The 14,739-nt window shown below is 37.7% G+C and overlaps 1 protein-coding gene across 4 annotated transcripts in view; it reads right to left on the minus strand.

Moving 5' to 3' along the window:
* Positions 1-14,739, minus strand: part of NCAPD3 (non-SMC condensin II complex subunit D3) — a 126,703-nt gene that overhangs the window by 754 nt on the left and 111,210 nt on the right. For 3 of the 4 annotated variants that reach the window (XM_072611630.1, XM_072611627.1, XM_072611628.1), the window contains 5 exons: positions 6,558-6,712; positions 6,083-6,243; positions 5,385-5,462; positions 174-236; positions 32-89 (listed from right to left, as the gene is read on the minus strand). In XM_072611630.1, the coding sequence (XP_072467731.1) occupies positions 32-89; positions 174-236; positions 5,385-5,462; positions 6,083-6,243; positions 6,558-6,712 (515 nt within the window). The remainder of the gene's footprint in view (positions 1-31; positions 90-173; positions 237-5,384; positions 5,463-6,082; positions 6,244-6,557; positions 6,713-14,739) is intronic. The other variant, XM_072611629.1, reaches the window with a different exon arrangement.

Genomic DNA, 14,739 nt, shown 5'->3' on the forward strand with positions numbered 1-14,739 from the left:
CCAAAATCACTTATCTAAGTATTAAACTTACTCATCAGGCAATGACAAACACAAAATATCATCTCCTTGATCCTGGAATCCGGATTTCTCTGAAATGGAACCAGACAAGTTCAGTATCCCTTAACATTCTAAAAATGGATAATAATCAAGGAAGAATCATAAAGAGAACTTGCCTTTTGCTGAAGATGGTGTTATGTAACTAACTCCTGCTCCAAAGGTAACATCATTAATAGTCTCTAGAAAAGAAAAAAAAAGCTCAGATCAATGGGAGCTGGTTACAGCCAAAGCAGAGAAAGAGAGAATGCTTTTAAGAAATAAAAAACATAGTGGATATTTATGTATTCCTACAGTCATAAGCATGTCTGGCTTTAAGAATAAGCTCATATCTATGTCAGGCCAACAAATATGATAGATAAACAAAATTATGTAAAGCAAACTATTCTTCCTCCAAAATCTGTTGTGAAATGTCATGAACATCTTTCTCCTCCCCAGACTGTTTCTCTGAAGTGACAGATGACTATGCCCAATTTATGCTCTAAAAACCCTCTCTTTTTTTCCCCCACTCTACCATATATCCATAAAGATATTCAAAGCTATGTTAACTGGTAATGCCAGCAATTTTTATTTTTCATTGGTGATATTAAAGAAATTCAGTCCGTAGGAGTCATAGTGAAAGGAGGATAAGAATGAGATGGAAAATTCTCTATGTGTACACACATTTCTTTCCTGTTTGGAACTTATACTTTTTCAAGGTAATAAATCTTCAAATTTCACAAGACCTATTTTGTGATCTCCAGTGCTCCTAGTGGTTGAAATCACAGGCAGCAAATATCTTTCCTGCTTGAATTATAACAAAAGGGAACTACTTTAAAAAGCCTCTACAGACTTGTAGCTCAATCCTAGAGGTTCTGAAAATATTTCCTTTTCATTTAGAAAAAGTTTTGTTCATATTGAGTACCACAAAGCATTAGAATAGTTAAGAACTAGCACAGCATATATGCAAAACTAACAAGTTGTGCTACATTGCCTTTATCTGCCATGTAACATCATAGAGTCATTGGATTCGTAAGATGTGATTCACCTAATTCTCCTAGGTCCACGGAGACCTATCTCTCGACCTTCCTCCCTCACCAGCTCAGAGGACAGTGATCCCCAGAAATTGTATCAATAGGAATGATGCATTTGAAATGAGAAAAACTGCATCTGATTTGATGACACTTGAGAGCTCTATCTTGAATGTTAAGACAGCTCCATACAAACGAATTAAAGCAATTCCAATATAATGTGCCAGCGTTTACAGCTAAAGAACACACGCTGCTAGGAAACCAAGCAGGAACTGAAATCTGGGACTCCTGGGAATTATACTAAAAGGAGATGCATTCTTCATTTCCTCAGCATATGGTACCTAACTTCTGAAATAGCAGCACTCTGTGCCTCTGGGCAAGAAACACACAGATGAAGAGAAAATGGAGAGGAGTTTTCTGCATATTATAATATTACACCTGTTTGATGTATGGGAACCCAAAATTACTCATTGCCTTTAATGACAAGACCTTCATGACTAAAAGTTGTCAGAGAAGTGCTGACCTTCACCTTTCTTAAAGATGAAGCCTATAAGCAGACCTTGGCTATAATGACAATAATAACATTTTACTTAGCACTTATAAGCACTGAGCTAAGCTTTACAGATATCTCATTTGATCCCCAACAACAACCTAAGAGGTAGATGCTACTATTATTCCCATTTTACAGATGAAGAAACTGAGGCAGAGATTAAATGACTTGCCCAGGGTCACAGTGTCTATAACCAGATTTGAGCTCCTGTCTTCCTGACTCTACTGTACCTAGTTCCCTGAGGTATGAAAAGATGTAGGAATTATCAAGAATAAAATTAAGAGATTTCAGTATCACAGAGCAAGGAGTGCCTGTATCTTGGTGTATCTTCCACATAAGTTCACTGTCAAACAGGATATTCTATCATGATTATGTTTTTAATACTAGAGCTAGGCACAAAAAAATTCAGGGCGTCTATGGTTATCCCACTCTGAACTGAAACACTGACCTACCAGAGTTGAGCTTTGAATATATGAAATAAACATAACTAAAGGTATGAGCTCTGGGTTCTGACCTGAGTTGAGTGGGGTTCTCAAACTGTAGACTTGTCTACCTAGCCCAACCTAGAAATTCCAAACCTAGACTGACTGACCCAGTCCTCAAACCACTCAAGGCTTAGAGAAAGTCAGCTGGTTGACTCCTGACTGGTAAGAGAATATTCAAGTTAACATTCATTGATTTCCTGTCAGGTGTAACACACTGGATTACATAACTTTGATGTGAAGATTAGAATGAGATAAGAAGTAGGGCTGAGTTGCTGTCTTTGTTCTCAAGTGGACCAATGACATCACTAGGGTGATGACTTACTCATGAACTGAATTTAAGTGAGGTAGAACTGCCCAATGCTAGAAAATGAGAGGCTCCCTCTCAAATAGGACTTTAAAAACTTCTAAACTACACCAAGTCCAACCAATGCCTTAATTATCTGCAACTGGTTATGAAGCAGAAAGAACTAGCAGATATATAGTCAGTCTCAGGTGTCTTTACTTGGCAATTAGTCTGTCACAAAGAAGTGTTCAATGGAAGCCTAAGGAGTGCCTTTCCAGATGACAGGTGTTTACACATAAGATGTTTTTTAAAAAATGTTTTTAAAAAAACCATGGAATGTGAGAAGCAGAGAATGGGAGGAAACTTGGGAGTTTCACTGAGCACAGTACTGAAGGGCAGTTGTATGGAGAATGGGAGTGTCAAAGAGGCTTCTGTGTAAATAGGTAAGAGTGGGCATAAATAAATGGCACATCATAAAAGATAGGTTGGAAATAAACTTCAATTGTGAGATGCCTGTTGTTCTCATCAACTTAGCAGTTACAGCTATTTATTATATTACTATTTATTTATTATACCTATCCCCATGACTTCACCCTACTGATGACTAGAATGGAAGGGCATTAAGAAACTCATATATTTCCACTGAAAGGTTAATTTCTTACATGCAGTATATATACTAAGAGATACAATGTTGACAAAGTTCCAAAAGATCACACCAATAAGCCTGAAACCTGACCTTCCATTTTATAAGCCTGGAATATGACTACCAGTGGTTTAAGAACAAGGGTATACAATACAAGCTTCTTAATCAATGTATTACTGATGCAATTTACTTCATTTGCTTCTATATTTGTTCTGCAAACAAAATAATTATGGTTTCCTTAATGATAACTTCAGCTCTTAGTCAAAGAAAAGCATTTTCCCATTGAATATACTTCATGTTATTAATTCCACTTTGTTAGGTTTCTAATTATCTTAAAAAAATTGTCACCACATATTTTCTTACTGTGACAGAATAGGGCTCTTGACTGTATTTAATACTGCAGTCTTAAGTAGATAAAAGTCCTATCAGTTTGCTATTGATTCATCAGCAGCCAATACAAGTCCTTTGGAATACGCAGGCAGGATTACAAGACTTGATTGATCCATGTATCAAGCAAGACAGACTGATCTCAGAAGGAATTCTGATCTGATTCAGCTGTACTGCAAAAAGTGGAAAACAAACAAAAAAACCTTCTCTCCTTTAAAAGAAAGCAAGGTTGATTTTTCTTTAGGAATCAGAAGGTGGTGGTCTCCTCCTGAATTGCTGTGAGAATAGAAGAGAGCTGAATTCTGATTCACAACAGACTTGGGATCCAATTCCCCCTCTGCCACTATGTGCGGCAGTGAGGGCCAGTTAATCTACTCTGAGGTTCAGTTTCTTCATCTATATCATGAGGTATTTCTGAAGATGAAATATCGTAACATGGAAAGCACTTGGTGATCCTTAAAGTACTAGGTAAACGTTATTATTCTTCAATGCTGTTCCTTTGGCCCTCAACCAACTTTGATTTTTTAAATTTTTGGCAAGAATGTCTTCAAACTGGTTATTTAAAGTCAAATGATGATTCCAAAAGCTTTATAAAGGTAAAAAAGGAACTCTTGCTATTCTCCACTACAGCGATTCACCTCTAATTTGAAGTACAAAACAAAAAGCATGGTACAGTGGAAAGAGCATTGGATTGGAAGAGACCTAAGTTCTCATTCTGGCTTTGCCACTAACTAGAGCTATTTGACTTTAGTGAAGTCATGTGAGATATCTCTGGGCCTCACCTGTAGCACTGGTAAGAATGAGGACAATTAACAATCTCTATCATTTTGTAATTCTATGAAACAGGAGGACATTCTAAGCAATAAACAAGGTAAATAAATGCAGTGCAGTGTTTCAGTGGCAGGCACACTGATAATTTGTCTTGAGATTTATCCTGTTGAATAAATGACTAGCAGGTTTCTTTACTACTCACTGAAAAGTGTTCCCAAGTATCTGCAGTAGTTTCTGATACCCTCCTGCCTGTTCCACATTCAACCTGGCTCACACTCTCCTGTTCAATTTCCCTACTTGTTGCCTGAAGCCACATCATGAGAAGGCTCTGCCATGATGCTTACTCTTTAGCACAGACTTCCCCTCCAGCATGCCCAACCTCCTAGCAGGGGCTGAGTCCCGTGGGGATAATAATCTGACTAAACTTATTCTTTCCATCCCAGTGATATTGAACCCCTAGATGTCACTATACAAACCCTCTTTCTCATCCATTACTGCTAGCTCCCTTATTCTCATCCCTCTCAAAGTGAATCCTTCATCCCCATTGTCCACTCCAGATTTACCCAACTCTTTTCACTGTGCTCTCTAGAATACCAGCTCCAGAGAGTAAAGAATATATTGTGTGTGGTCATGAGGCTGCACTGCTGACTCAACTTCCCAAGATTTTATCCACCATGCTACAGAAACCTCTTCACCCTAGAAGCTCACTCCATCCCACAGTATCTCCAGTTGAAGGATGAGACCCAAGCCAAAAATGTCACCTTCCTCTTCCAGCTGCACTATTGCCATCTCCAAAAGGACTTTTTCGACTGCACCGGCCGCTTTTCAGCTCTCTGATGTGAAGTCTTCCCTCATTAGTTCTGCCCAGTAGAGGGCTGGGACTGTCTTTCTGTTTATTTTTGTATCCAAGAAGCTCTTCCTAGTCTCCCTTAATGCTAATGCCTTCCCTACGAAATTATCTCCAATTTGCTCTTGTTTGCTTGTTGTCTCCCTCCTTAGAATGTGAGCTCCCTGAGGGAAGCAACTGTTTGGTTTTTGGTTTTTTTAAACCTTTCTTTTTATCCCCAGGGCTTAGCATAGTGCCGAGAACACAGTAAGTGCTTAATAAACGTTAACTGAGTATTGACTGACTGCTGGGACAAAGACACACTGACTATAAGAGAGTGTTAGATAGTGTTACTTATTCAAGTGAATGACTTACGATCAGGGGTGCTGATGGCCCGGTCAGTTGCACAGAGAGTGGCTTTGACAGAGTGCCGATTCAGGCTACAAAAAGACTCTGAGAAAAGATCAATGAAAGAGAAAAATCAAAGAAAAAGAAAGGATCCATTTCCCCCCAAAATATTTGTAGCAGAACTTTTGTAATAAGAAAGAACTAGAAATAAAATAGATGCTCATCAACTGGGGAATGACTAAACAAATAATTCATGAAACAAAGGTAAAGGAACATAAGAAATGTAAGAAATGATGACTATGATGACTACAAAGAAGTCTGGAAGACTAGTTTAAACCTTGTGCAAATGGAAAGAACAACAAAATAATTTACACTAAATGCTACAGAATTACAATGACCAAGCTTGGCTTCAAAAAGCTATGAGAATGCATTATGGATATGGAACACTAAATATCATGTTGGACTTGGCTGATTAGTTAATTTTGCTGATCTCTTTTGAAATTGTCATAAAAGGATGGTTCTCTAGGAGGAAGGGAAAGAAGGATAAATGAGCAAATCTAGGTGATATAAAAACAAAATATATAAAAATTTAAGGACCCGAGGAAAACATAATTGATATTAAGATAACAGGATTTTTATTTAATGTAACCACTCTCATTTTCTATTTCCAAGACTGATAACTGAGTTTTTTCTGTTCAAACTTCTATGAAAATAACAACACTCACTTTTGTCCCAACTGGAAGGTGTGTCTTGCTTGCTGTTGCCTGTACCTCCTGACTGGGAGTGGAAAGAAAGTCCTCCTAAGCTCTGACTCCTTGGACTCTGCTTGGACTCCACAGCTTTTTTGACAGAATTTAGAATTGCAATGGTACTCAGGGACATACGCCTGTGTGAGAGAACATACCAGTGATTTTTTTTTAAATAAGTCACTATAAAGAAGAGGAACAGAGACCTTAATTACTATCCTCTCTTTTTCAAAACTATCACTCATATACATGCATCTAAAATCCCTAGGTGAAAAACCTAAAACATCAGTGAAAACTAAATGTGATTATCTGTTACTAACAATGTTGTGAAGTGAAGATTAGCCAACCGCTCCATAGTATGAAAATGCAACTGGAGTCTCAAGATCCCAGGAAATAACCTGAGGAGAGAATGTGCCCCCTTTTGATTTAGCCCTGTTACTTGTTAGCTTTGTACCTGTTTTTCACTGTTAGCAACTTCACTGGCCCAGTTTCAGATGTAGGAAGCGAGGAAGGTACAGGGCCACTTGGTAATCCAGATGTGGCCTGACTCACACCAGGATTATCATGACCAGGAGGAGGTGTGGTTGCTCCTAGATGTAGAGGGGACTGCTAGAAGGAGAAAGAGAGAGTTTATTTTATATCACATTCTTAACTTCACTCAATATAGATAATCAATTGGTAAATCTTTCATTTTTTTTTTTCTATTTTTCTCTCTACTCCTGGACAGATCCTCATGTTCTTTTGCCACAACTATTACAATAAACTTTCTAATGAAGGTCTCAATACCTCAACTCTCTCCTCATCCTAATCCATCCTTAGCTGCCAATGTGACTTTTTTCTAAAGCAAAGATCTGACTGTGCTGCCCCCTCTACTCAATGGGCTTCAATAACTCTTCATTATCTCTAGGATCATGTAGAACCAGTGGCAATTAAATGTCTTTGCAACCTGGCCCCCTCCTGTTTCCATGCACTCTAAGTTCTAACCATACTGGCCAGCTTGCTGTTCCTCACATACAAGGTATGTCTCTGGATCTTTGCATTAACTGTTGCCCATGCTCTGAAAGTTTAAGCTCCCACTCTTAGAATCCATGGCTTTTTTTTTTTTTTGATTTATATATTTTTAAAATTAAAAATTTTAGTTTATTTAGTTTTCAACATTCACTTCCATAAGTTTTAAATTTTCTTCCCCTCCCTCCCCAAGACAGCCTGCAAATCCAATATAGGAGAGAACCGCAGAACCCCAGGTAACTGCAGCAGTCACTCCTGAGACCACAGATTAAATGCAAGTCACCTACTTGAACTTCGGGGAGCCAAGATGGCGGAGTGATCAGTAAATCCTCTACATCTCCCCCTGTTGACCTTGAAAAACCCAGAGAATATTTCCCCAGGAAAAATCCTAGTACGCTGGGATCAGCTGAAGGGGTAAACAGTCTCTTAGCCTGTGAGGCTAAGAAAATCGCAAAGGGGAGGTCCCTCTTGCTTGGCTGAAGGGGACCAGTGCAGGACTGCAACTCTTCCAGATAGCCCCACCTCAGCAAACCAGGAGGAGATCCTGAGCCCCAGAAGGGTGTAGCCCGTAGTCGTCAACACCAGGACCCCAGGCATGCCTCAGTACAGCCAGAGGAAGTGGGAAGACACTGGTGCAAATGGGGTTCCCCAACTACTGAGCCTGCCTATGCTCAGGAGAGAAGACCTCCTGTGGCCAGACCACCCCTCCCCCACACTTAATGCAACTAGCTCCAGGGTGACTCTGGGGAAACTCAGAAAGATTTCACTTTGTCTCTGCTTTGGCAAAAGCAGTTCTTAGGGGAAGTTTTATATCACTGAATGCCTTCATGAATAAAATAGATAAAGAGGAGATCAATGAATTGGGCATGCAGCTGAAAAAGCTAGAAAAAGAACAAATTGAAATCCCTAAGTAAATAGTAAATTAGAAATACTGAAAACCAAAGAACAGATTAATGAAATTAAGAAAACTATTGAACTAATAAATAAAACTAAGAGTTGGTTTTATGAAAAAAAAAAACAATAAAATTGATAAACTTTTGGTCAATTTGATTAAAAAAAAAAAAGAAAACCAAATTACCAATATAAAAAAATGAAAAGGGTGAACCCACCTCCAATGAGGAGGAAATTAAAACAACAATTGGAAATTATTTTGCCCAACTGTATGCCCATAAATTTGACAATCTAAATGAAATGGATAAATATTTTTAAAAAAATATAAACTGATTAACAGAAGAGAAAGTTGAATATTCAAATAAATCCCATCTCAGAAAAAGAAATTGAATAAGCCATCAATGAACTCCCTAGGAAAATATCTCCAGGGCCAGATGGATTTACAAGTGAATTCTATCAAACAATTAAAGAAGAGTTAATTCCAATACTATATAGACTATTTGGGAAAATGGATGGAGTCCTACCAAATTCTTTTTATGATGCAAATATGGTTCTGATACCTAAACCAGGAAGAACCAAAACAGAGAAAGAAAATTATAGACCAATTTCTCCAATGAAAATAGATGCAAAAATTTTAAATATGATATTAGCAAAAAGAATACAGCAACTCATCAGGAGAATAATACATTATGATCAGGTAGGATTTATACCAAGAATGTTGAGATGGTTCAGTATTAGGAAAACTATCAGCATTATTGATCATATCAACAACAAAACTAACAGAAACTATATAATTATCTCAATAGATGCAGAAAAAGCCTTTGGCAAAATACAACACCCATTCCTATTGAAAACACTGGAGAACATAGGAATAAATGGAAGTTTCCATAAAATAATAAGCAGTATCTACCTAAAACCTTCAGCAAGCATATGCAATTGGAATAAGCTGGATGCATTTCCAATAAGATCAGGGGTGAAACAAAGATATCCATTATCACCACTGTTATTCAATATGGTACAGGAAAAGTTAGCTATAGCAATAAGAGAAGAAAAAGAAATTGAAGGAATAAGAATAGGCAAAGAAGAAACTATGTTATCATTCTTTGCAGATGATATGATGATATACTTAGAGAATCCTAGAGAATCAAGTAAAAAACTACTTGAAATAGTACACAACTTTGGTAAAGTTGCAGGTTACAAAATAAACGCACATAAATCACCTGCATTTCTATATGTCACTAACAAAATCCAACAGCAAGAGATAGAAAGAGAAATCCCATTTAAAGCTATGGTAGACACTATAAAATATCTGGGAGTCTACCTGCCAAAACAAACCCAGGGACTATATGAACACAATTAACAAAACACTTTTTGCACAAATAGAGTCAGATCTAAGTAAGTGGAAAAACATCAGTTGCTGGTGGGTAGGCTGAGCTAATATAATAAAAATGACAATCCTACCTAAATTAATTTACTTATTCAGTGCCATACCAATCAAACTATCAGATAATTATTTTCTAGAGCTAGAAAAAATAATATCAAAATTCATCTGGAAGAACAAAAGGTCCAGAATATCAAGGGAACTAATGAAAAGAAATGCTAGGTGGCCCAGCCCTACCAGATCTCAAATTGCATTGTAAAGCAGCAATCATCAAAATCACTTGGTACTGTTTATGAAATAGAAGGGTAGACCATTGGAATAGGTGAGGTACTCAAGACATAGTAGCCAATGAATATAGCAATCTACTGTTTGATAAACTCAAGGACCCCAGCTTCTGGGATAAGAACTCACTGTTCAACAAAAATTGCTGGGAAAACTGGATAACAGTGTGGCAGAAACTGGGCACAAACCAAAGTCAGACACTGTACACAAGAATAAAGTTCAAATGGATACATGATCTAGGTATAAAGACTGATACTATAAAAAATTAGGGAAGCAATGAATAGTGTATTTGTCAGATTTATGGAGAATGGAGAATTTTTTGACTAAAGAGACAGAAAACATTATGAAGTGCAAAATGGATAATTTTGATTACATTAAATTGAAAAGTTTTTGCACAAACCCAATACAACCAAGATTAGGAGGGAAGCAGAAAACTGGGAAAGAATTTTTGCAACTAGTGTTTGTGATAAAGGCCTCATTTCTAAAATACATAGAGAACTGAGTCAAATTTACAAGAATACAAGTCATTCCCCAATTGATAAATGGTCAAAGGATATGAACTGGGAATTTTCAAAGAAAGAAATTAAAGCTATCTATAGTCATGTGAAAAAATGCTCTAAATCACTATTGATTAGAGAGATGGAAATCAAAACAACTCTGAGGTACCACATCACACCTATCAGATTGGCAAACATGACAAAACAGGAAGATGATAAATGTTAGAGAAGATGTGGGAGAGTTGGAACACTAATTCATAATGGAGCTGTGAGCTAATCTAACCATTCTGGAGATCAATTTGGAACTATGCCCAAAGGGCTACAAAAATGTGCATAACTTTTGACCCAGCAATATCTCTTCAGGAATGTATCCCAAAGAGACCATAAAAATGGGAATGGGTCCCACATGTACAAAAATATTTATGGCAGCTCTCTTTGTGGTGGCCAAGAACTGGAAATGAAGGGATGCCCATCAATTGGGGAATGGCTGAACAAGTTGTGGTATATGAATGTAATATTCCTGGAATATTGTGCTATAAGAAATGATGAACAGGAAGCCTTCACAGAGGCCTGGAAAGACCTATATGAACTGATGCTGAGTGAAAGGAGTAGAACCAGAAGAACTTTGTACACAGCAACAACAGTATTCTGGTAGAATTAGCCCTTCACAGCAATGCAAGGACCTAAAAAAATTCCTAATGGACTCCTGAGGCAAAATGCCTTCCACATTCAGAGAAAGAACTATGGAATAAGAATGTATGTATAGAACCTATATAAGATTGCATACCATCTTGGGGAGGGAGCTTTGAGTTCCACATTCTCTCCCTACCCCACCCCCATCCTCATAGAGAAAGCAAATAAATACATGTGTAGCCAGGCAAAACACTTCCATAAAAGTCATGTTGTGGAAGACTAACCATATTTCCCTCTATATGGTACTGACCTCCATTTATTCCATTTTCTCCCTTGACTTGTCCCCCAGCAATAATGTTTGCTTCTGATTACCCCTTCCCCCAATCTGCTGTCCCTTCTATTATCCTCCCTCTCCTATCCCCTTCCCCCCTGCCTTCCTGTGGGGTAAGTTAGATTTCCATACCCAATTGAGTGTGTGTTATTCCCTCCTTGAGTCAAATTTGGTGAGAGTAAGGCTCACTTATTCCCTCTCACTTTCCCCCTCTTCCCCTCCATAGTAAAAGCTCTTAATTGTCTCTTTCATTGAGATGATTTACTACAGTTTACCTCTCCCTTTCTCTTTTTCCCAGTACATTCCTCTGAAAACTTATATTTTTTTAGGTATCCTCTCTTCATATTCAGCTCACCCTGTGCCCTCTGTCGATTCACACATACCTATACACAATGCATACATATACATATACATATACATACACACATATATTCCCTCTAACTACCCTAATACTGAGAAAGGTTTCATGAGTTACAAATATCATCTTTCCATGTGGAAATGTAAACAGTTCAACTTTAATGAATGCCTTATGGTTTCTCTTTCCTATTTACCTTTTCAGGTTTCTCTTGATTCTTGTATTTGAAAGTCAAATTTTCTATTTAGCTCTATTCTTTTCAACAACAATGCTTGGAAGTCCTCTATTTTTCTGAAATGCCATTTTTTTTCCCTTTAGTATTATACTCAATTTTGCTGGAGAGGTGATTCTTGGTTTTAATTCTAGCTCCTCTGACCTCCAGAATATCATATTCCAAACCCTTTGATCCTTTATTGTAGAAGCTGTTGGATCTTGTGTTTCCTTGATTGTATTTCCACAATACTGGAATTGCTTCTTTCTGGCTGCTTGTAATATTTTCTCCTTGACCTGGGAACTCTGGAATTTGGCTACAATATTCCTAGGAGTTTTCCTCACTGGAGTGATTTCATTTCTGTTTTACCATCTGGTTCTAGAATATCAGGGCAGTTTTCCTTGATAATTTCTTGAAAGATGATATTGAGATTCTTTTTTTGATCATGGTTTTCAGGCAGACCAATAATTTTTAAATTATCTCTCCTGTATCCATTTTCCAGGTCAGTAGTTTTTCCACTGAGATATTTCACATTGTCTTCTATTTTTGCATTCCTTTGGTTTTGCTTTGTAATTTCTTGATTTCTCATAAAGTCATTAGCTTCCATTTGCTCCATTCTAATTTTTAAAGAATTATTTTCTTCAGCGAGGACCTCCTTTTCCTTTTGGCCAATTCTGCTTTTTTTAAGGCATTCTTTTCCTCATTGGCTTTTTGAACCTCTTTTATCATTTGGGTTAGTCTTTTTTAAAAGATGTTACTTTTTTCAGCATTTTTGGGGGTCTCCTTTAGCAAGCTGTTGCTTCATTTTTCATGATTTTCTTGCATCACTCTCATTTCTCTTCTCAAGTTTTGCTCTGCTTCTCTCACTTGATTTTCAAAATCCTTCTTGAGCGCTTCCATGGCCTGAAACCATTTAATATTTTTCTTGGAGGCTTTGGATGTAGGAGCCTTGACCTTGCTGTCTTCCAGTTGTATGCTTTGATCTTCCTTGCAAGAAAATACCATTTCACCAAGAAAGTAACCTTCTCTAGTCTTATTTATCCCTCCTTTTTGGTCATTTTCCTCAGCCAATTACTTGACTTCTGAGCTTTCTGTTAAGTTTCAGAGGTTTTGTGCAGGTGTTTTCAGAGATATCTCTAGGCACCTATAAATTCTCGGTTCCTCCAAAGTGATATGATCCGAGGAGAGGTGTTTATTTCTCTCCTGGCCTGCACGCTAGTCTGTGAGCAACCACAAGCACTCTTTTCTGCCCTGGAACTGTGAGAAGGATTCCCTGTTCATGGTTATCACCAGCTCTGCCACACTAGTGCTCCTCCTCACCCCAGAACTGTGATTCAGATCAGTCACTCAATTCCCCCACCATCTGTAGGCCAAGAGCTCCAGAAGCAGTTGTTGCTGCCCTGGGGTTGGAGCCAGACCATGTTCTTCTCTCACCCAGGAGAAAGACTGCTTTTCCATTGACCTTTGAGGTTGTTTTTGGCATTTGTGAGTTAGGAAGTCTGGAATCCACTACAGCTGCCAGTGATTCAGCACCCTGAGGCCTATTCAGTCTTGTCTATATGGGCGCAGGCCCAGACTGGGATGTACTCCCCTCCGAGCCTGGTGTAACAGACCTTCCTGTAGATTTTCCAGATTGTCTTGGGCTGGAAATGTTTCACTCTGTCATTTTGTGGCTTCTGCTGCTCTAAAATTTGTTGAGAGTCATTTTTCCCATGTGTTTTGAGGGCTCTGGGGGGAAAGCTCAGGCAGGTCTCTGCTTCTACTCTGTCATCTTGGCTCCACTCCCAGAAGTTTTTTTTTAAAGAGAAAAAAAGATTTTAAAACTCAAATAAGAGTGGCAGAGGAAACACTGGGAAAAGAAATGAGAGCAATGCTAGAAAATTATGAAAAGAGAACACACAGGGGTAAAAGCTACAAACAAATACTGAAGAAAATAACACCTTCATCAGAATTGACCAAATGATAAAAGAAGTACAAAACTTCACTGATGAAGTGACTCCTTAAAAAAGCAGAATTGGCCAACTGGAAAAATAGATACAAAACCTTACTGAAATAAATAACACTTAAAAATTAAAATCAGTCAAGATGAAGCTAATGACTCAATGAGATGTCAAGAAACAATAAACCAAAGTCAAACGAATGGGGAAAAAAGAAGAAAAGGTGAAATATTTCACTGGAAAAAACAAGTGACCTGGAAAGCAGATCATGGAGGGATAATTTGAGAATTAGTGGAGTACTTAAAAGCATGATTTTAAAAAAGGGGGGGTAAGAAATCATATTTGAAGAAATTATAAAGGAAAACTTCCTTGACATCTTAGAACCAAAGGGTAAAATAGAATTTGAAACAATTTACCAATTACCTCTAGAAAGAAATCCCCAAATAAAACCTCCTAGGAATATCATAGACAAATAAGTTCCAGAGCTCCCAGATTAAGGAGAAAATACTTCAAGCAGCCAGAAAGAAATCACTGAAATACCATGGAGCAACAGTCAGAATCACACAAGATTTACAGAATGGAAAGAAGACTTGGAATACTCCAGAAGGCAAAGGAGCTAGAAACAACAAATAACTACACAGCCAAAATTAGTATAATCCTTCAGGGGAATACTGGATATTTAATGAAATTGAGGACTTTCAAGCCTTATAGTTGAAAAGACCAGAACTGAATAGAAAATTTGACTAATTCAAGAGAAATTTAAAAAGGTAAACAGGAAAAAGAAATCATAATGGGCTCAGAAAGGTTGAACTCTTTATGTTCATATATGGGAAGATGCTACATGTAATTCCTAAGAGCATTATCATCATTAGGGAAGTTGAAAGGAGTCTACATGGAGACAGGGCATATCTGTGAGTTGACTATGTTGGGATAATCTCAATTAAAAGATGCATTGAGAGAAAGGAGAATGAAGAATGGAGAAAATTATCCTCACATAAAAGTGGTGGAGAGGGATGAGTTTTCTATTGATAAGAAAAAAGGACAGGGAGGCAATGCCTGACCCTCTCTCTTATCTGAATGAGTTCAACAAGGAAAGAATGTATATAAACA

The sequence above is a fragment of the Notamacropus eugenii genome, chromosome 5 (genome assembly GCF_028372415.1).
Source record: "Notamacropus eugenii isolate mMacEug1 chromosome 5, mMacEug1.pri_v2, whole genome shotgun sequence".
Taxonomy (NCBI): domain Eukaryota; kingdom Metazoa; phylum Chordata; class Mammalia; order Diprotodontia; family Macropodidae; genus Notamacropus; species Notamacropus eugenii.